The sequence below is a fragment of the Bactrocera latifrons genome, unplaced genomic scaffold (genome assembly GCF_001853355.1).
Source record: "Bactrocera latifrons isolate USDA-ARS-PBARC rearing strain unplaced genomic scaffold, ASM185335v1 scaffold_482, whole genome shotgun sequence".
Taxonomy (NCBI): Eukaryota; Metazoa; Arthropoda; class Insecta; order Diptera; family Tephritidae; genus Bactrocera; species Bactrocera latifrons.
The window spans coordinates 54,361-75,377 of NW_017537137.1; the positions used below are offsets into that span (position 1 = coordinate 54,361).

Here is a 21,017-nt window from a genome sequence, read left to right on the forward strand (position 1 = left end):
TTTCTTTTAGGCATTTCCATATACAGTTCAAAAATGGAAGAAATCGGATAATAACCACGCCCACCTCCCATACAAAAGTTATGTTGAAAATCACTAAAAGTGCGTTAACCGACTAACAAAAAACGTCAGATACACTAAATTTTACGAAAGAAATATCAGAAGGAAGCTGCATCCAGGCTTTTTTTAAAAATTGAAAATGGGCGTGGCGTCGCCCACTTAGTGCCCAAAAACCATATCTCAGGAAGTACTCAACCGATTTCAATGAAATTCGGTATATACTATTTTTTTAACACCCTGATGACATGCACCAAATATGGGTGAAATCGGTTCACAACCACGCCTGAAATCTCGATTATCACGCGAGAGTATAAAATGTTCGGTGTCACCCGAACTTAGCCATTCCTTACTTGTTTTGTATATTAATCTGAATGGTGACAAACACGTATTAGACTAAGGTTGCAACCCTGGTTTTAAAAACACAATTGAAATAACGATCATTTGAGTAGTAATGTACATACATACATATTTATGTTTTTTATACCTCTTCCGTTATTAAGATAAAAATTTTAAATCGAAATAGGTACTGTTGTTAGTTGGTAATATAAATGAAATTTTTTATAACGACTAAAATGATAAAACAAAACATGGTTCTTTGAAATTTTCAAATAAATTTTGAGGTTATGTGAAGAAAGTGTTAACACCAAAATTTTGTTATTTTTATTACCTACAACTTTGCCATATTACTTATACTTTTTCCAAAAATTTCAAATAAACTACTTTTACCCTAAAAACACTAAACCAGCTTTTCTATAGAATTGTTGTTTTTTCCCAAAATTGTCGACCTTCGCCTAATCAGACAAATTTTAAAAATAAACTAAATAAACAATTTTCTAAATATACCTTTTAAGTTAAATTCCACTTACCTGTTTTGTCGTATGTCAATTTTGAGATGACACCTGCATTGACATTCACGTTCATCATACGCACTGATGCCGCCGGTTCTTTGATGCGTTGCACGGGACTCCAGCTGCCATGTTGAAAATGCTCACAAAAGCCACAATTCGATAATTTATTGCCCATATTAATATTTTTTTTTACTCTCAAGCACTATTTTTTACACTTTTATGAAAGCACTTCTTAAAAAATTTGCATTTTTAGAAAAAATATTTTTTATTCTTTTATCACAACAAGCTGATAAATAAACAAATCAAATATTATTGCACATCAGCTGTTGTTTTGGCGTAAGTTATGTGACGGCAACTAGGCACATGTACAAAAATATGCGGACAAACCAGTTTTCAGTTTTAATGACCACTTGCGGTAAAATCAGGTACACAAATACGAGTATTCATATTTAACAGAACAAATGAATAAATTTTGGTAAATTGTTCTACATACTTAATTTAACTGAGAGTATGTATTTGTCCGCTGTTCTTGTTTGAGTTTGAAAATAAAAAATGACGTAATTTCAATGATTTAAATATTTACTATGCGCGCGAGGTGGACATTAATTGACACTAAACATTGCCATCAATTAGTCTACCGGGAAAGAATGCAGTGCCACTGATTGTATTCACTGAATTTATGTGTCACAGCTCACTTATCAATTTTATTACTTTCAATGCAGGCAAAAAGAAAAAAGGTAAAACGAACAAAATAAAATTTTTGGCTTAAATTTGAATTGGCACTTAGTAATATTATTAATAAAACTGTTGGTTTAAATTTAATTTACACTTTGTAGGTTTTATGAATTTCTAAACATTTTAACTACGCTCAAATTTGCAAAAAAAAAGTTATTAAAGGTATTTGCATGTATTTTATTGAACTTTTCACACATAATAAAAAATTATATTTTTAAAACTTTGAGTTTTGTAAAAAAAACTATTTTTGTGCAATTTTCTGTAATCACTTGACTATTAAGTAAGTTTGCTCTAGACATACATCCCGATACTAAATAACAAATAAGATAATTTATGTCGCAATCGATTGAAATTTAACGTCTGCTCAAGCTGAACGAATGTGTTCATTTGTGCGACTTTTGAAAGACGATAGCATGAAAGTGGCGATGCTCACTAGCATGTTTCTTTAGTTTAAGTCTAACGCTGAGTTCTTACCTCGATTTCAATTGAAATTGTTTGTTTTTGAACACACCCAAATTGAATAAGCGCAAATAATATTCTTATACACTTGTTTAAATATATTTACAGTTCAGATAAAACTGAGTAATTTCTTAAATATTTATTGTTCTAAATGCATATAATTAAAAAATGATGCTATTACTTCATTGGACAAATAGCTAATTCTGTAGTTAATAATATTTTATTTTAGTACAATTAAAATTTGAATAAATTAGTTGTGTCAAAAGCATGTTAAACATTATCAGAATTGGACCTCAGTAAATTGCACATTAAAAAAAAACGAACAAAATCTTTTAGAATAGGAATTTCCAAACACTTACTCAATATGAAAATATTCAACACACTTGCTTTTAAAAAAATTGCGCCAGCCAAATTTAATTTACATTTTTCACATTAATTTCACTTTTAATAAATAGCTGTTGAACCGCGGAGAACGGCATGCAACAGGTGGGAAAAGCAACGCGTTAAAATTTCCCAAACAATCAATGATAAACAGAGAGTAAAGATGCTCTCTCAGCAATTTTTATACTTGTATGCGTTTGCTCGCAATAAGTTGTGTGTGTATCACCCCCAGACACCCACTGATTTGCCGATCCAGCGTATACACAAGCATTCATCGTTCTTGGCATATACACAACTAATGGAATTTTCAATATTTTCATTGTGAACTTTTCGACCTCATCTTCATTATTTGGCTGCGGAGTCGAAAATTTGTTGCAAAAAATATTGATAAGCAGCTATTGCTAAGTGAAGTTGTTTCTTTTATACAATTTAACTGAGTTTTAACGAAATCTAGTAAAATAGAATATTGCGACAGCAATAGTTTGAAATGTTTTGAACAAGAACTTTGAAAAATCAATTCTCACTATTACAGCCATCGAGGTTGAACATGCTTAGAGAACATTTATTTTTATCCACGCCCATAGTGGGGCTAATGCTAGTGTTGGCTTGTTGCCACACAGCTGCTGGCATGGAACAGGCAGCTGTGGGTGAATTATTCTCCTATAAAATTGAACCTTTGCTCTTCAATTGGACGCATCAGGTTATCAGCGAACAATTCCGTTATCGAGTCTCATTGGAGGGCTACGCAGATTTACCATCATGGCTGCGGTACAAATATAGTCACGAATATCATGCAGGTTTTCTTTATGGCACACCAACTGAGCGTTTAGCAGATAAAACCGTGCACTTGGATATTGTAGCATTGAATAAGCAAAATTATGAGACACGCGCGGTCAAGTTGTCTATATTTGTGGCACAAAAATTGCCATCACTAAATATAATACAAATGAAAATTGACAATTTGAATTGGGTGCATCTGATGGATCCGGGACGTGTAGAGAATTTGCGAAATATATTCCGAAAAGATTTGTGGCCAGAAAGTGAAAATGATTTGTGCATAGTTTTCATGGAATCGGCGGTGAATATGGGCGGGCGTTTACCATTGCGACCACAGCAACGAGAGGGGTGATTAATACATACATATATTGAGATTATAGTATTATTATAATTTTAAGTTAAATTAAATTTTGTTTTCCAGGGTTGTTGTGCATCTGGGCAGCTCTGCCCAGTTTTCTCCACGCATCAAAGAATTGCAAGAGGAGGTACGGCCACTTTATAAGCTGACCACTTGCACCTATAAACGCACATCTGTGCAAAAGGTATTCGAAAATGCCGGATTCAAATTGGATTGGTGTGCGTTTAGGACAGTAGGCGCTGATATATCGCCAGAAATACTCTTTCACAATTACGGTCACAAAAGTCATCATGAGAATTTCAAACGTAATGACCGTTGGCTGGGCGTTGCACGTGAGGATGTTCCAGATCGCAATTATATAGATGAGTTTGCTTTCGCTTTTGCCATTCCTGGTATGATTTTTGCCGTACTTTTGGGTATCTTGTCAGCGGCACTTTGCTTCCAACATGAAAAATTGTGAGTATTAAGGAAAGTAATATACCTTGTTAAATTATCAAACAAATTTAAGTGGCTATTTGTTGTACCAGTAAGTTTTGTGTTTTATTGTTTGTACATATGTAAATATGTAACTATGTATATATTTATTATTTTTTATTTTGCTTGCATTTTTTATAGAAATGATCGAAACTCTGAGTTTTTCTTTGAGAATATTTTTCATATTTGTGAAGAGTCATGCGAAAAGGAAAATGTTTATGACTCCGACGAGGAGGGAAGGTGAATTTTATTTTGTAAATAATTATTTAAATTTTATTTTGTTTTTACTTTAAAGTTGATGAACTTTTATGGGTACAAATGAAATAAACACCTATATGTATGTACATATTTAAAGTATGCATAAAATCCACCATTTAATGACTGAATATAAATTGAGTCAGAATGGAACTATCTGTCAATTGCATACAGCTAAGTTATTTCCTTAATTTTAATAAAAAAAAAAATTATGTATGATTATAATTATTATGCTCTATTTAGTAACATGTCATCAGCATATCAGCCTGCAACGTCAACTGTGCAAATGGTGCAATGTTCAGATAGCAACACAGATCAGCCAGTCACGACTTTAAAGAGCTTGAAGGACCCCAATTGCTTGCTGGATAATATTAGCATGCGCTCACATAGGTTAGTCGTAAAAATATACAATTACACAAGTAGTCTATATGAAATATTTCTACAAAATTTACTAATTATTCGTATTTACGTCGTCTAGCCCCAATAATAGCTACTATCAAACAGACAGTGCATCCAACACATACCAACGCCCAAAGCCTCCACCATACAAGGGTGGCACTTTAAATCGTAATGGCGTCGATATATGACAATCAACCCCAAGGATATTATATTGCTAATTGGTGCAAGAAATGTTTGAGAACTCCCACGTAATGGAGGCAAATTAAATTAATCGTAAACATTAGACCCATATTAATCTATGTACTTACAATATTCTACTTAATATCTCTATCAATACGAAGCTCTCACCAGAAGTTTGAGGAAATTACTAAAAAGATATTTCACTGTGGACGTAGTTGTGCAACTAATATTAAACACAAAAATTAGCACAATAAATGTTATTTTAGAATAATCATAAATTTATAATTAAACCACAATTTAACTGAAATATTGCACTGCACTTTATTTGACATTTGAACAACTGGGAGGAAAGTTACACATTTCCGTTCGTTTAAGTCACAAGTCATATGTCTATTGTGATCGGACGTGTAATCATAGCCAGTTCAGAATATGATTGCTAAGAAAGAAAATGAATGAATTTTTTTTCTTTCCTAAATGTTTAATAACAGATAAATTTATTAATAATTTTCATTTAAACTAATAAATTACTTATTTTATTATGGTCTGCTAAACCTTTGTCAACAAATACTACTCTCCTCAAACTTTTATATCTATTGTGAATAGTTTTTTTTTTGTAATTTTTATGTGACTAAACGTATGTACATATATATATCTACAAAAGCAAAATTTGATATTTTAAAAGATATTTATTATTTTTGTATAGCATGCAGAAATTTTCTTAAGTATTGTATAAAGTCTGTTAAAATCGTTAACGCGGTCGAATTTCCAACACTTTTAAAATGAATGGGTAAAATTTGAAACATAGCAACATTGGTCCAAATATCAGTTGACGCCAATATTCTCTTTTGATTCGTTGTATTTCTGTCACTTCGATTTAGTTTTTTGAATTTTGTTTAAATAGTTTAAAAAATATATTTTATAATTATTATCAAAGTGTTGTTTAAATTCTGAATAAATAAGTAAATTGGCAAATTTATTACAATAAAATTTTATCGAAAGTAACGAACTCACAAATCAGCTGAAAGGCTTCCTTTTCCTCTCGCCAACATCAACGAAAAGGAAGCAATATTCGTTAAGCGGTTACCATCGTGTTGCAACCATTTTGAAAATATGAACGAACAGCAGCAAATACGAGTAGTGAAACGACAGCGTGAGTAAATAATTAAAATAAGGAGTCATGATAGTTTTGAAGGTTAAGAGAGTAGATTTGAAATACAAAACTCAGGTTTTGGTACAAATAATTATTAGTTGCATTTAAAAGAGTTTGTTTTAGCTCATTATTAAATTTGTATCCGCCGGAAATATTTCAGTATATATGTAAATAGATCAATTCAGTAAGCACTTGCCTTTGATCGTCAAAGCCGTTAGCACTTTGCATTTGTGAATTATTGAACAAAATTCTTAAAACGTAGTTGGCAAGATTTTTCACGTTAGTTAATTTTCACAGAAATATAGGAGAAATTTGAAATAAATATTAGAAAAAATATAAAAGCGCACCTATTAGAAAAAAACAAACAAATTTAAAAATTTTAACACACTTTCAAAAAGGTGCAAATTATTAGAATTTAAATAATTGTGGGTATTAACGTTACGTAGCACGTAAGATTTTGGGCATCAATTCGCTCGAATCAAATGGACTTGCGGATGATTTGTCTGGAACAAATATCGTATTGGCAGGAGCAAATTGCACAGGTATTTTACCAGTAACCCTACAACCTACAGAACATATCGTCGATTCGTTGTCGCAGCACCCACAGCATACGCGTATCAGCGGAACAACAGTGTGCGCAGGAGCGTCTGTTACTACAGCATCTGTAGCAACACCAGTAACATTAACGCTACAGCATCAGCATCAAATGGAGAGATTACGTTTAGCTAATATGATGAATCAAGGTAAAAATGAAATTGAGGTTAAAAGGTTAATTTAAATCTATTTTTCACTTTTAAAGAGATGCATGCATTATGGCCCTACGGAACAGCTACATTTTTGTCACCTATGTTACCTGCTCCAAATATGGCATTACCATACGCACTAGCTGGCACCTTACCATACGCTGCTGTACCGATATATCCAGCTGCAGCAGCTGCGGCTGCGGCCGGAATGCAACAAAATATGCAGAATGCACCACAGCAATGTAACAATATATCACCAATATCGACAGCCAATACGCTTCCCGGTTCTGGTGTGTCCTCTGCATCCACAAGTAGTGCTACGTCTTCCAGCGGTGTTCCTACACTGCGCTCTCAAGCGAATGATTCAAACAAAATCAATATACAAATTGGTTTGCAATGTGTTAGTCAGAATTCGCCACTAAATTTCAATTCCATGAATGAGATCAATGCATCTTTAGCTAAGGTGAATTTGCTGAATTTTTGTGGTGGTGTAGCAGAGAAGGAGAACAAAGGTTAGTACTAAGTACAAAAAATATGCAAATTTTTAAAATTTTATATTTCTTACATATTTCTATGTATTTTTTGCAGAGAGCTCTTCATTGCGTAGTTCACCGATATTATTAAGTTCAGAGTAAGTTTCAATCAATTTATATTTGAAGTTTTAATTATAATTTTTTCTTTAAAAAGCGACCTTAACAACAGCACCGGTATATGCAATAGTAACGCACTTGGCAGTGGTGCTGGAGGCGATGCCACCAATGCTACTAATTCACCTGGTAGTGGTGGCAGCTGCACAGTAACACTTTCGCAAGCAAAATTTAATGAGCTAACACGTCTAGCACTGCGTGGCAGTGAAATTGCCGAAAAACTTGCATATACGCATCGTAATCGGCCATGCTTCAAAAAGATCGATAGTCTCTGTGCACGCATGAAACAGGATCTTATACGACCAGATGGCGTTTTACCCAATATAAATTCACAGGGAATAGCTTGGGCCGTAAAGGACTTTATTTTTGTTTTTACACGTGTCATCAATGCTTGGATTATTATCAAGGGTTATGTCTATAATACACCGGAAGGACTCAACAAAGTGAAATCTGCCTTAAGCCCCGATTTTGCAGCTAGTTTTGCAGCCTGGCAGGATACCACAATGGATTTTGTAGAGAATCTTATAAAATCATTTGTAAATCTAGACAATTTGGTGCAATCACAGAAGAATGTATATCAGAATTCTGAAAATAATGGCACACGTGCAGCATCCAGCACTACGCCTATTAAATTATTACAACCAGTTAATTCACTGATTGATGACTCGTTCGATTTTCTAAATACATCTACGGAAAAATCAACACAGAATGCGCTAAATAAAAATTATCTTTACACAATGGTTGAGGACTCTGAGGGCAGTCAGCGTCAGGCCACTGTAAATGGTACTTATTTTAAAACGGGCACATACAATCCGATCAAAAAGGATGCCTTGCTTGTCGATCAAATAAACAACGTGACTACAAGTGTGACTAGCACATCCGCTACAAACACAGCAGCGCAACACTTACTGGCGAACAATAATTCGCTTGAACAGTATTTCGATGAACAAATTTCCGAATTTTGGCCTCCAGCCGCCGATATGGAAACGGCAGCAGCTGCGGAATATTTGAAAATTAAAGAAAAAATACCTCCAAATTGGTTAAGTTATGATATACGTGTGTTGGAGCAAAATTTAACAGAGTTTTCTAACGATTACGATCCAAATGCACCACCGCGTCCGTTGGGTAAGGATCTCATCGATAAACTTAATGTGATGATTGAACGTCTGATGGCAATGAAAAATGCAGAATTATTTTTCAAATTACAATTTACCAAAAATTATGTAAGTTTTACAAAAGTAATTTTTAAGAAATCAAATTTAAATTATTGTTTCGTATGCAAATTATGAATAGTTCCCTGAATTCATGACAAAGCATAAGCATGATTTTATGGATGTGCGCTCCATTATACTCAAGTGTCAAGTGGGTGGTTACCAGCACATTTTCGAAGTAGTACACGATGTTAAAAAAATAGTGCACACTGGCAAGGAATATTTAAAGGTGTTTTTAAAAGTTTATTAAAATTTTCTTGATGTTCTTAAGGTTTTTATTTAACCTTCTTAATTACAGTTTAATGTGGATACCAAATTGCAGAAATCAATTAGTGCGTTTGAAAGCGAATTCAATAAATTACTTAGTGAACCACCTTTTGAGAATTATCAATTCGAACATATTACCGGTCAGCCTAAAGAGATGCTCTACAACTGTCGCAATAAGTAGAGGAATATTATTTCCATGCACGTATCTCACATTTTGGATGCATTAAATTGGATTATGGTATACAAAATGGAAGGTTTTCAGATCTAAGTATTTCAAATATAGTATTAGTGCATTTGTATGTTATGTATATGTAGTTGTTACAAATATGTTTGCATATAACACACATATGCCCATAGGAATCTTCTAAACACAAGTATATTCTGATATATTTCCAACTTGATTTGTTTTACAAAATTCTCAAGTGGTTTTAGAATAGCGGTTGTTGGTTCAGCCGGCTGGTGAACAAAACACACGTATGAAGCCACAATTTATTTTGCCATTTCTCGCCTTTTTTTGTTTTGTCACATTTGAATTTGCACGATCTTGCATGTGTTTACCATGTATGTGCATGCGCATGTGTATTTATATTGACCTATTCACATAATTTAAACTTTAAATTAAGATTACTTTTGTGTGTCAAATTATAAAGTATAGTAATGTCAATTTTATTATATGTATGCCAACATACATGTACGTATGTATATTTTAAGTATTTAAATTACAAAAATTGAATTGAAAAGTTAGCCAAAGTTTCCGTAACAGATGTTTCAAAGAATGCTGTTTATTTTTTTTAATCTTAAGTTGATTATAAAATTTAAAAAAGAAAGTATACTAAATTTGATATATCAATTCATTGTTCAAAATCTTGAATTGTTATTTTAAAATATGCATGATACTTTCACTGTTACCTTGAAATATTTATGTCTTAACTATTTTATGAAGGCACAAACCCGGATTTATTGCGAATAGAGTATGAGAAATTTCTTGAAGTATTTTATAGATTTAAAAAACAAAATTTTAAATTACAAAAACGAAGTGAAAATGAATTGTGCATAATTTTGAACTAATAATATTATATAGATTTAGGTAACTAGATAACTTAGCATTTAATTGTATAATTAAATGATTTTTATGTTTCTGACAACGTGTTAAATGCCATAAAATCAATTCTACATTCTATATATTGCCAGTAAAAATATTTGTATTACCATAGCGTGAGATTTGTTGAAACATTTGTGATAAAACTAATTTGTGAAGTATTATAAATACATAATAAAATAAATTTTCTATAATTTAATGGTGTATACAATTGTGAACATTACCACGCAGAATTCTATTTAAGGGTAAAAGAAAAATAAAACAAGAAGAAACGTGACTTTGGCATGCATATTATTACCCGAGTTTATGACTCTCGTATGTTCAGACCGACAGACGGACAAAGCAAAATCGACCCAAAATAACAACGTTTGATGCATACATTTTGATTTTACAATAACAATTATAGAGGAATGTAAAATTTTTTAATAATACTACAAATTCCGTTCAATTTATTATTTAAAATGTAATAAATAATGGTAATATATAATAGTAGTAATATAATATATTCATTTTTGACTATCAAAACTATTACAGTATCAGGCATAATATATATCCTATATATTACTTCTTCGGAATCTATATATTATATGTATAGTATGTATATACTATATGTACATGTAAATTTCTCTACATAAATATGAATGTTTCCATAAAAACATAACTGCCATATTAATTTAGTTAAATTCATAAAAAATATTTTTTATAGCGGTGAAAGTACCTATATATAATAATATATATTGGTGCATTAAAAATCATATATTATAATTAATAATCATAAAGTAGACCTTACCTTACTACATATGACTATTAGTATTGAAGTTCTAATTCGCGCAAAACTCCTCAACATTGATGCGTTGCGCTTGCAGCATACTATGGAAGAGTGATATTGTGTTTTGAGCCAAATCACGTGGTGTGCCCTCTTCTATGATCTCACCATGCTCGATAACTAAAATACGATCCATCAGCTGTAGACCGCGTAATCTATGCGCTATGAAGAGAACTGTTGAACTTTTAAAGGAGTTTCGCAGCGCTTGTTGCATAGCGATGGCCGATTCGTCGTCTAAATTGGAGGTGCCCTCATCAATGCAAACCACTTTTGCATTTTTGAGCAGACCGCGTGATAGGCACATAAGTTGTCGCTGACCGGCTGATAGATTGATGCCGCCCTTCTCGATACGTCCATCCAAGCCACCAAGTGATTGTACTAATTGTGTGGCCGCATGACAGGTGGCTAGTGCATGCCATATTTCCGAATCGTAATAAGTGTGACGTGGATCAAGGTTTTCGCGTACTGTGCCTGAATTGTGATACATTTTAAATAGACATATCTTAATAATTACTTTTAATAAACAAAATGTTTTACCTTCGAACAGGAAAGGATCTTGCGGTATAATACCCAAACGGTCTCGCAGTACTTTCACAGCTAATGTTTTCAAATTTACACAATCCAATGAGATTTCGCCGCGGCTTAGTGGCGCAACACGCATCAAAGCCGCCACCAGTGTTGACTTACCTGCGCCAGTGCGACCCACAACTCCAACGCGCTCAAACGCTTCTGTACATAAATTGATGTCGTGTAGGGCGGGTGCTAAATTGTCGCGATAACGCAGTTCCACATTTGTGAATTTCAACGCACCCTGACTCGGCCAACCGAACGGTGGATCACAAGTGCCTTCAGCATTCTCTTCACCCTCCAACTGCATATACTCATTTACACGTTCGACTGCGACAAATTCCTGTTCTGTTTCCGCCACAGCATTAAGTAATCCACTTAATAGACCAGTAATTGAAAGCGCATAAGAAATGGCCAAACCAACTAGTCCTGGATTGGTAACATGTGCCGATGTAATAGCAGTTAGAAAGCCAGCGCCAGCTACAAGCAATACGCCCAACATTTGTAGGCGTAGACTTAACCATTGTTGCGCTGCTGCCGATGTTAACTGCGCCTTTATGCTCTCCTCCAGCTTGGCGTGGAAGTCACGTTGGAAGCGCGCACTCGCTCGCATTGTACGTATGGTGACAAGGCCTTGCAATGTTTCAGTGAAATGTGTGTAGAGTGGTGAGAGTGCATTGCTTGAGAGACGTTTTATGTCACGCGAAGCATGGCGATAGCGATATTGTAAATTGAGATAAATCGGTACCATGGGTATGATGATCAGACCCAACCAAGGCATGGCATAGAGGCTGATGCAAAGTGCACCTAAAATTTATTGCATTACGTATTAGCAGATATATGATATTAAAAGAAAAGTGCATATTACCTGCCAAACCCAATAGCTGGGCCAAGAGTATATTTAGTATGAATGGTAAGGAATCGTCAACTGTGTAGGTATCCGAAGAAAATCGATTCAAAATGCGTCCAACGGAGGTGATGTCAAAGAAATTGAATTTTGTCTGAAAATAATTAAGATATTAGTTTTGTATTACTTATTATAAATTCCCGCTACTATCACATCATTGTTTACTTACATATAAAACTTTATGCAGCAATCGTTCATGTACATAAATAGCGGCTTTGATACCGGCAAAGGCGAAGAGGAATGCGCGTGCGATTGTTGCCAGCGAATTGAGCACTGCTAGTGAGGCGAAAATTCCAAGATAATAACCTGTGTTGTGTGGTGGCACAGTATGATTGCTAAACTGCTGTGGCACGTGGACAATATGCTCCAGAGTTGTGTCATTATTTTGTGGATCCAATGTAGTATCGGTTACCCAATGTGCCAACCATGCATCAGATAAATTACGCGTTAATTGCATAAGTATAACGAAAGTTAATGTGGTCACGGCCAGTGGTGTGCCAATGGCGCGCCAATAACAAGAAAGAACACTCAAGGAGATTTGGCCATATTTGCGTGATTCCTACAGCGAAAGTTATTATTATAATTTTTTTTTTGTAATTTTATAGTAATATGACTAAGAAATCCTTACCTCTAACATAATGCTATCAACACTCTTTTTATCAGACGTATTTTGATCTTCGACGGCAAGTGAAGATCTGCGAGTGCAATCGTATATATCGTCAGTGTCGCCCGCTTCCAATTCTAAATTTATATCAATACTTGAAAGCATGTATTGACTAGGTGTTACTTTGCCATCCTCCACATGGATTATCTGTATAAGTGGAGAGATATGTATACATAAAGTTTTAGTGGTCAAATGAATATACATATGTTTGTATGCTTGTATGAATGCAGAAAAACATTTGCAAAAAATTTGACAGAGCACAGGGCACTCCTGAAAGCTCTGGGCCCGGGAGGAATTGCTCCCGATGTCCCCTCTTTCTCCTTCACTGTAAGTATGTGCATATGAGTGTATGTGAGCTTATAGTTTAAAATTCCTACCTGATGAGCATGATAGAATAGCGATATGTTACGCGTAACCACAATAACAGTCTTCTCCGTTAGCAGTCCCAATATACAATGTTTGATAATGTGTCGTGAAACGTGTGCATCCAATGAGGCGAGTATGTCATCCAATAAATAGACTACACACAAAGAGAATAATCGGCACAATAAATGTTTCAATTCTCCATATAAAATCTTTTTTTTTTTTTTTGTCTAATCACTATTAACAATTTATAGGACACTTACTTTTCTTATCTTGATAAACTGCTCGCGCTAAAGCAACACGCGCTCTTTGCCCGCCTGACAACGTACGCCCATTTTCGCCAATCCCAGTTAAATCACCGCCTAACAATTCTAAGTCATCATTTAGCGCACAGGCATAAACAACAGCTTTGTACCATTGCTCATCAAATACACTGCCCCAAATGATATTATCACGTATAGTGCCACGCTGCAACCAAGGCGATTGGGGCACATAACCAAAACCTATGTGGCATAGTTTTTTATTCAATATATATATAATAAGAATATTATATAAGGCAATATATACATATGTATGTATGTTAGTATATTATAAAACAAAATACCCGAAGTTAGTTCGTGCACACATATACTTCCCGATGTGCAGTTGATACCAGCAACTATAGCATCGATCAAAGCAGTTTTGCCACCACCGACGGGTCCTTCGAGACATATTAAATCGCCCTGCATGATTTAAAATATATAGTATTATATTTGTTCATAACAACAATTTAGGACATGACCTTTTTCACTGTAAGATTGACATTATCTAAGTGGAATTTTTCTTGCTGATGTCCGTTATTGTTTTGCTTTGTGCCATTTTCATGTTCAAACGTTGCCGATTTCATTTCCAGAACTACAGGCCTATCGTCCAACTTCGTCGAGTTTTCATAGCCAGTAGATTTTATAATTGGATTATAATAAGATGAAAAATCTAAATTGGGTAACTAAAAAAGTATAAACTTGGTTATTAAGTAATTCGAAAATTGGTTTAATTTTATTCTTTAGTCTCACATCAATAAGTTCCTGCACGCGCTTCACTGACACCCAAGCTTCAATAAGTCCATTGAGCACCCAAGGAAATGCATTCAATGGGCCAATTAACATATTTAATAGCGCTACACTTGTGTAGGTGGACGCGGCTATCAGTGGATTGCCCATCAGCACAGACACACCGAAAGTTAAAAACGACATCAAGACTGGCGTTGTGGCCCAAAAGTAAACACAAAGTGCATCTAAATATTTACGCTTTCTTAGGAAATTTACTTCCAACTTGCGACAGGTGCGAATTTTTTCAATAAATATATCTTCCCAAGCATGCATTTTGATCTGCTTGGCACCGCTCATTGTTTCACTGGTCGCAGCCAGACGTTGATCTTTAGCGCTCATAAGACCGCGCGAGTATTGACCAATACGTTGAGCCAGTAAGCGATTTATTGGTATCAGTACAATACCAAATATTAAGCCAGCTAAAAAAGCTGCGCCCAATTGCGTATAGAGCAAATAGAGCGTAGTAAAAAGCTGTAATTATTCATAAACATAAAGACATATGATTGAGTTCTTAATGGCATTTGTTTTACTCACTTGAAATGGTATGCTCCAAAAGGAGTGAAAGCTTATGCACGAATTCACTATCCTTTCTGTATCAGTAGACATTAGATTCAATATATCCGGACGAGAACTCTTAAGACCGCGTGCCTCTAACGATTTTCGATATATAGCAGTAACAAGTCCGATTCTCATTTTCATGCCGATCATTGACATACGCCAGTTAAAATGGGTGCCACATATAGCCGCTTAAAATACATTAAGAGGATATTCTCATTTAGATTGTATAAATATATATTACTTTGTTCTTACATAACCATGTTGTGACACATAGTCCCAAGGCGTACAGGTAAGGACTCCAATCTGGTTCTGTATTATCACTTTCGTTTCTATTTTGCAATAAACCACCCAGCAATAACGGTCCAGCGAATCCAGCAATGTCGGCAATAAATCTTAAAATACCTATTAAATAAAATTCTCGTCCGAATCCCTTATGCAATGACCAAAACAATGTTTTCGATTGCGAAATGCAAATTTGTAGATGTTCGCTTATTCTTGAAATATTTAAAGAATCGGGTAGATCAAAGAGATCTTCAATTTTTTTAAGACCGCCAGCGACACCTTTCGTTATTAACGGATTCACCCAATTGAAAATGAAGCGTGATGTATAGCTGGCGTCATCTTGAGCATGTCCTAGATGTGTTTCATTTAAATCAAAATGGAAATAAGTGTAACGGTTGCCAAGTAGCGATTCATCTTCCTAGAAAACATTTTAAGAATTTAATTTATTGTTACAGTATTTTATGACGGCGAGTTATATTTACTCTATTCGAAGTATGTCGGAAAGAAGTGCTGAAAACAGCATTGCCCGTAGGAATTAATGTTATAGCGTAGAAAATATCGAAAATCACCGTTACCAAGCTCCATGGCCACCAATCATAACTAACACTGGTTTGTAACCAAACAACATCCAAAACTAAAACAGCTAGCCAGGTAACATTAATACAAAGCGAACCACGGTGGCTGAGGTTGCCAAACCGGCGTGTGGATAATAAATAACCTGTATTACAATTTAAGAACCTTTCGTTAATTTATCAACAAATCTGCTTTTGATCTTATATGCACCAATTATATTTTTCTACCCACCCACATGCACAGCCCACATCACACATTCTGTCGCAACCACCAACACGTCGACCGCATATAATTTAACGCCTGTATGATGAAAAACGAATATCTTCCAAACAGGAAGTTGTGCCAACATAATTGCCACGCCTATACGCAAATAAAGAAGGCGTAATTGCAGTTCATCACGTAACACACTACGCGTATAATATCCAAAATTGTAGGCAGATATTGTCGCAAATATTGTATAAATTGGAATTTGTAGTACAATCTCCTGAAAGCAGGGTAATAAGTCGTTGGAGTTGTGAGCGAATGGTTTTATTCCAGTAGAGCAAAACTCGGTCCAATTCCATGATACTACTACGTCTGAGTCACCCATTGTTTTGTAGTATTCCAAGGAATAAAACTGATCAAACTAAAATCCGTACTATCCAACTTTGGAATAAGGTAGATACCACTACAGAAAAGAACGAAAGCTTTGATGTTAATTTCATAATTTTCTGTTGTAATTTACAACATTGCATCTGCAAAATTTAAAAACCAACCTTTTGCAACATCTGACCTTTGTGAATTGAGTTGTACACTTCCTTTTCAAGCCGGTATATTTTTAACGCGTTTCGATCACAAATCTTTCCACGAAGCGTATTAGTTTTTACAATCGAATTTTATTTTGCACTAATTGTTACCGATCCACTCAATCAATCCCCAAAGGAAAATGACTAATGCAATGTCTGATAACATGAAAATTCAAATAATTGTATACAAAGGCCACGCAGTTTTATTACGATACAAAACCCCCATAAAACCAAATGAATTTATTTGTTTACAACAGCTGAAAAGCTGTCAAATGTTTATTGTGAATTCTTAAAAAAATTATCATTTATACATACATATGTTAATAAATTTTAATGAAACAATTCTGAAAATAAATAATATATTCACTAACTATAGTCCAAACATTAATATGAGTAAATAACTTTTAATTTGGTAATGTTTGTACTGATATCTGTGAGAAATTTAAAAAAAGTTTATATCCACGCGCTTCTATAACATACTTTGATTTCTCATCAATGCGATAGGTGACACATTCACCACCTTCTTCACTCTTCACTACGTTCAGAAAGCACCATTCTTCCGTTAAAAGATCTACATTTTGCTTGGCCAAACGATACCTTAAAGCATCCGGTGACATAACGTCCTCTGAAGGTATATTCAACGAGCAGATAAATGTTTTTGGTGGCAAGGTTATGCTATTAGTTGCCTTCAAATCCATTTTCAATGTAGTATTTAACTTATTTATAATATTCATAACCCAATCTCTTGTACCTGTGTTTTGGCAGTTAAGCAACAGCCATCCGTCTTCAAGGACGCAAGATAAAAATCCCAAATTTGCTCCAATATTTTCTGTTTTATCTATTTCGGCCAACAAATTTTCTTTTATTTTTCGTATTTCCCTGGTACTAAGTTTTATCTTTGGGTAGTCTTTGTGGGCTATGATAACAGAGCAACAATCGTCTGTTGATTCTCGTGTGTTCACATCATTGGTTGAATTTGTATTGTGCAAATTGTTATCAGTGTTTAAAAATGTTGGCTCAGTTTTGGGTTTTTTCAATATTTGTTCTTCTGACGAGTTGTCTGAGTTATTGTGTCGCTTGATAGTGTTCCGCACGACATTTGCCTTGTTTTTAACTACTGAGGGTTTTTTTAAAGATACTCTTTCTGATTTCCTTGCAACTGCGGTTTGACCAACTCGATTTGTTGAAGATTCTTGTCGTCTTCGACTTGTTATTTGAGTTTCCTCAGAGTCTGTGTCATCACTGCTGCTGCTTTGTTCATCATTTTGTTGAGCCAGTAATAATGCGCAGAGGAGCAGCATTTCAAACATTAATTAAAGAATTTACTAAATATTTAAGTATATTTATCTTAATATTTTTTATGTTTACAACAGCTGTGGAATAATATGAAAATAATGTTTTTGTTTGGCTTGCACTCGTTTCTACCAACAAAATTACAAGTAACAATAGAGAATACACCTATTACAAATTCACAAGGTGCTTCAAAGCAAAGGGCAAACAAATATTGATTGTGAATGTTTAAAACCGGATTCTTGTGATAAGAAAGTAATATTGGACCCATCACTTCCTCAAAAATAGATCAAAGTGAAAGTGTAACAGATACGAATATTAGCATCATAATGTTGACAAATATTTACAAAACAATATATAAATTCATTGAATTTTATAATTTCAATATATTAAATTTTATATTTATTGGCTTCATCGTAGTGATTGTAATTTTCGGCAGCCTCATTAATATTGTCGAGGCACTACTTCCAGATTGTTTGCGACAATCATTCCGCTATGGCAAGCATTGTCACAAAGGACCTTCTAATGCGTTAATTAGTATGACAGAAATACCAAAAAGTTGGTTTAAACATTTCTACATATTTTCTTTTACATGGTCTCTTTTGGCGCTTTCACTGTTACTAAAGGGATTTATCATGAACGCTACAGCCCCAGAGTTAGTGCTTGAATTTTTAGATTTTGTTGCTGGTGGTCAAGCAAATAGAAATGTTCAAGTAAATTCCACATCCGCTTTAGTTGCTAGCGTTCTATTGACAATTCAATGCGCAAGACGTTTTTATGAAACAAATTTCGTGCAAATATTCTCCAAAAATAGTAAGATCAATTGGAGTCATTATTTAGTGGGCCACCTTCATTATTTTGGTGCAATATTAGCATTATTAAGTAATACTGAAGGCTTTGTGAGAGGTAATAATAACTGATTTGAAATAAATCATTGTTGATTGATATGATAATGAAATTATTTATACTTACAGGAACACTACCGTCAGCTTTCTCTTTAAAGCACATATCACTCATCCAATGTCTCTGCATATTCATTTTCCACTTTAGTTGGACACAACAGTACAAGTCTAACATGATACTTGTAAATTTACGCAAGGACGCTAAGAGTGGAGAAATTAAAACGGAGAATCATTTACTACCCACCGGTGGGTTCTTCAACATAATATCATCTCCCCATATGCTCTTCGAAGTTGTGATGTATTTGGCAATTTTGGGCCTATTGCCCACAAGTAATACTTGGTTACTCGTAGTTATTTGGGTATTTGTAAACCAGGTAGTGTCTATTTTTAATCTTAGCTAAAAAATCGATAATAAAACTCTTTTGTATTTACAGTTGGCAAATGCTCTTCTTACACACAAATGGTACAAGGAAAATTTTAAAAATTATCCAAGAAATAGAAAAGCACTTATTCCTTTTATTTTATAAACTAATTTTCCTAATAGTATCAAATTTTTAGTTAGTACTTTATATATTTTGTTTATATTACATAAATAAAACATATATAAAAATTGTGGTTTTAATACAATTTTATTCAACTCGCTTAACACTCACTTAAATAAATTGTACGCTCAGAAAATCAGCTAAAAATGTTATTGACTTTATCGGAAAAAAGTTAAGTTTCTCGTTTACTTGAAAAGAAAACTGGAAAAAAATAAATGTGCATCATTAAAGTTGTTTACAAGTTAGAAAAACTTGTTTACCTGTAAGGATATCCTTGTGCCTTTGATCGAAATACCGATAACAAAAAGGAAAAGAATACTACCACCAGTAGTAGCCCCGCTATGGCCATAATTCGCCCTCTTTTCTGATCGCTTTGAGTACCAGATTCTGTCAACAGAACCATTCCCAATACAATCATAGCATCTGCAATACGAAAATATTATTAAAAAATGTACAAACAAAACATAGTGATATCTTTTACTCAAGAACATAATGATGTATGTTTCCACCACTAGTTGTCCTTGAGAGGAACCGTGTATATATGCAACACCTCCATTTTTGCTCTTATGCACTAATGGTGGACCACGTATATGATTCCACATTTGTCCTGAAATCATGGCAAAGCAAAAGAATAACGCCACAGCGCCCCAAATCTGTTTATTATATAGGAACTCTAAATTATTGCGACGTATGTAGAGAAAACCGCCTACTAAAGCAACAAGCGTAATCATTGCTACGGTGCCAGAATAGTTTGGTGGGCGGAATATGCGTATTTGTACGTCAGTTCGTTCATGAACAAATTTCGCAATTGCTTCGGCAGCAAAACCAACACGATGTATATCCATGGTATCTGGACCTTTTGGTTTACCCTTCGCTGGGAAATGCATAAATACTGGTGCTGTGTTAATACGCAATGTTTGAAAAACATCGGAACCCTCGTCAAAATCGACCATTGCAAAGAATAATTTATTTGAGTAAGTCGGTGAGTAGCGATATGAATTTGCTACAATTGTAAATTCGTCATGAGCGTGGCGACATATTTGACATTGTCGAGATGGAGCCAAAGCTGTCAACATCACAACAACAGAGTAATTTCTGGGTGCGTTTTTTACGTACTCTCGGAACTTTTGTCCATTGAAGCGCAGTAACGCTTTTTTCATATTCATATCGTGCAAATTACGCACCTTCTCTGATAGGGAGAGTCCGGTCTATATTTATGTAATTAATAAAAAATATAATTATATTTTGCCGGCATCTAACTTGATTGCAGAACATGACGTGGCTGTCGAGGAACAACAAGCCCACCATGAATAAAATTTACCTTTTGTTTACCCTGTGCCGCAGTGAACACCAGAAAACCTGCAAGCACTAGCAGCCCGAGAAACACCGTTCTTCGTAGAACATTCATTCTATATACCTAAGTGTATTAAGTTGTAGAATTTTCTATAAATCACAGTATATTTAATAAATTTAGAATATTTATAGATTACACTTCCACTTGACAGCTAAAATATGGAACATGAAATCCAATTCACAAATGTCAAACACACGTCATTGATATTGTAAATTAATAATTGAATTTCATACTTTTGCATTCACAAAAATTATATCACAACATTGAACTTTTGTT

General features: G+C 34.3%; 6 protein-coding genes across 9 annotated transcripts in view; 3 read left to right on the plus strand and 3 right to left on the minus strand.

Moving 5' to 3' along the window:
- LOC108973495 (annulin) overlaps positions 1 to 1,110 on the minus strand; it is a 17,242-nt gene extending 16,132 nt beyond the window's left edge. The window contains exon 1 of the mRNA XM_018940794.1: positions 924 to 1,110. Within this exon, the coding sequence (XP_018796339.1) occupies positions 924 to 1,080 (157 nt within the window). The 5' untranslated portion in view covers positions 1,081 to 1,110. The remainder of the gene's footprint in view (positions 1 to 923) is intronic.
- A 1,682-nt stretch (positions 1,111 to 2,792) lies between these two features.
- LOC108973497 (epsilon-sarcoglycan) lies at positions 2,793 to 5,207 on the plus strand. Of its 3 annotated transcripts, XM_018940796.1 has the most exons (5): positions 3,028 to 3,605; positions 3,679 to 4,071; positions 4,231 to 4,329; positions 4,588 to 4,734; positions 4,823 to 5,207. In XM_018940796.1, the coding sequence occupies exons 1-5, from the start codon at positions 3,028 to 3,030 to the stop codon at positions 4,929 to 4,931; spliced, it is 1,326 nt and encodes a 441-aa protein (XP_018796341.1). In that variant the 3' UTR covers positions 4,932 to 5,207. The 3 variants fall into 3 exon arrangements, with proteins under 3 accessions (XP_018796342.1, XP_018796343.1, XP_018796341.1); XM_018940797.1 differs by lacking the exon at positions 4,231 to 4,329 and having other exon boundaries at positions 2,793 to 3,605; positions 4,823 to 4,931; XM_018940798.1 differs by lacking the exons at positions 4,588 to 4,734; positions 4,823 to 5,207 and adding an exon at positions 4,385 to 4,465 and having other exon boundaries at positions 2,793 to 3,605.
- A 564-nt stretch (positions 5,208 to 5,771) lies between these two features.
- On the plus strand, positions 5,772 to 10,493 carry LOC108973500 (protein mitoshell). Its single transcript, XM_018940802.1, has 7 exons — positions 5,772 to 6,073; positions 6,520 to 6,816; positions 6,873 to 7,328; positions 7,405 to 7,447; positions 7,504 to 8,686; positions 8,757 to 8,903; positions 8,973 to 10,493. The coding sequence occupies exons 1-7, from the start codon at positions 6,034 to 6,036 to the stop codon at positions 9,120 to 9,122; spliced, it is 2,316 nt and encodes a 771-aa protein (XP_018796347.1). The 5' UTR covers positions 5,772 to 6,033; the 3' UTR covers positions 9,123 to 10,493.
- Positions 10,494 to 10,544: 51 nt separating this feature from the next.
- On the minus strand, positions 10,545 to 16,882 carry LOC108973499 (multidrug resistance-associated protein 7). Its single transcript, XM_018940801.1, has 16 exons — positions 16,624 to 16,882; positions 16,100 to 16,535; positions 15,778 to 16,013; positions 15,266 to 15,713; positions 14,990 to 15,201; positions 14,420 to 14,926; positions 14,149 to 14,352; positions 13,972 to 14,089; positions 13,631 to 13,870; positions 13,382 to 13,524; positions 12,969 to 13,151; positions 12,510 to 12,899; positions 12,302 to 12,434; positions 11,404 to 12,240; positions 10,831 to 11,337; positions 10,545 to 10,758 (listed from the first exon to the last, which is right to left on the minus strand). The coding sequence occupies exons 2-15, from the start codon at positions 16,455 to 16,457 to the stop codon at positions 10,862 to 10,864; spliced, it is 4,485 nt and encodes a 1,494-aa protein (XP_018796346.1). The 5' UTR covers positions 16,458 to 16,535; positions 16,624 to 16,882; the 3' UTR covers positions 10,545 to 10,758; positions 10,831 to 10,861.
- Positions 16,883 to 18,176: 1,294 nt separating this feature from the next.
- Positions 18,177 to 19,460, plus strand: LOC108973502 (polyprenol reductase). Of its 2 annotated transcripts, XM_018940805.1 has the most exons (4): positions 18,389 to 18,480; positions 18,570 to 18,849; positions 18,918 to 19,219; positions 19,280 to 19,460. In XM_018940805.1, the coding sequence occupies exons 2-4, from the start codon at positions 18,579 to 18,581 to the stop codon at positions 19,370 to 19,372; spliced, it is 666 nt and encodes a 221-aa protein (XP_018796350.1). In that variant the 5' UTR covers positions 18,389 to 18,480; positions 18,570 to 18,578; the 3' UTR covers positions 19,373 to 19,460. The 2 variants fall into 2 exon arrangements, with proteins under 2 accessions (XP_018796349.1, XP_018796350.1); XM_018940804.1 differs by having other exon boundaries at positions 18,177 to 18,849.
- LOC108973501 (tumor suppressor candidate 3) lies at positions 19,456 to 20,925 on the minus strand. Its single transcript, XM_018940803.1, has 4 exons — positions 20,709 to 20,925; positions 19,869 to 20,595; positions 19,648 to 19,810; positions 19,456 to 19,588 (listed from the first exon to the last, which is right to left on the minus strand). The coding sequence occupies exons 1-4, from the start codon at positions 20,793 to 20,795 to the stop codon at positions 19,573 to 19,575; spliced, it is 993 nt and encodes a 330-aa protein (XP_018796348.1). The 5' UTR covers positions 20,796 to 20,925; the 3' UTR covers positions 19,456 to 19,572.
- Positions 20,926 to 21,017: the final 92 nt, after the last annotated feature.

Coding starts and splice junctions, on each gene's coding strand:
- LOC108973502 (XM_018940804.1), top strand. CDS start 18,273: ATGTTGACAAATATTTACAAAACAATATATAAATTCATTGAATTTTAT. Junction 18,850..18,917: donor TACTGAAGGCTTTGTGAGAG/GTAATAATAACT, acceptor TTATACTTACAG/GAACACTACCGTCAGCTTTC. Junction 19,220..19,279: donor TTTGGGTATTTGTAAACCAG/GTAGTGTCTATT, acceptor TTGTATTTACAG/TTGGCAAATGCTCTTCTTAC.
- LOC108973499 (XM_018940801.1), bottom strand. CDS start 16,457: ATGGGTGACTCAGACGTAGTAGTATCATGGAATTGGACCGAGTTTTGC. Junction 14,090..14,148: donor TCAATCTTACAGTGAAAAAG/GTCATGTCCTAA, acceptor TAAATCATGCAG/GGCGATTTAATATGTCTCGA. Junction 13,525..13,630: donor AGTTTATCAAGATAAGAAAA/GTAAGTGTCCTA, acceptor CTTTGTGTGTAG/TCTATTTATTGGATGACATA.
- LOC108973497 (XM_018940796.1), top strand. CDS start 3,028: ATGCTTAGAGAACATTTATTTTTATCCACGCCCATAGTGGGGCTAATG. Junction 3,606..3,678: donor CGACCACAGCAACGAGAGGG/GTGATTAATACA, acceptor TTTGTTTTCCAG/GGTTGTTGTGCATCTGGGCA. Junction 4,735..4,822: donor ATTAGCATGCGCTCACATAG/GTTAGTCGTAAA, acceptor TACGTCGTCTAG/CCCCAATAATAGCTACTATC.
- LOC108973501 (XM_018940803.1), bottom strand. CDS start 20,795: ATGAATGTTCTACGAAGAACGGTGTTTCTCGGGCTGCTAGTGCTTGCA. Junction 20,596..20,708: donor CGGCACAGGGTAAACAAAAG/GTAAATTTTATT, acceptor ACATAAATATAG/ACCGGACTCTCCCTATCAGA. Junction 19,811..19,868: donor ATACATCATTATGTTCTTGA/GTAAAAGATATC, acceptor TTCGTATTGCAG/ATGCTATGATTGTATTGGGA.
- LOC108973500 (XM_018940802.1), top strand. CDS start 6,034: ATGAACGAACAGCAGCAAATACGAGTAGTGAAACGACAGC. Junction 8,687..8,756: donor TACAATTTACCAAAAATTAT/GTAAGTTTTACA, acceptor AATTATGAATAG/TTCCCTGAATTCATGACAAA. Junction 8,904..8,972: donor CTGGCAAGGAATATTTAAAG/GTGTTTTTAAAA, acceptor TCTTAATTACAG/TTTAATGTGGATACCAAATT.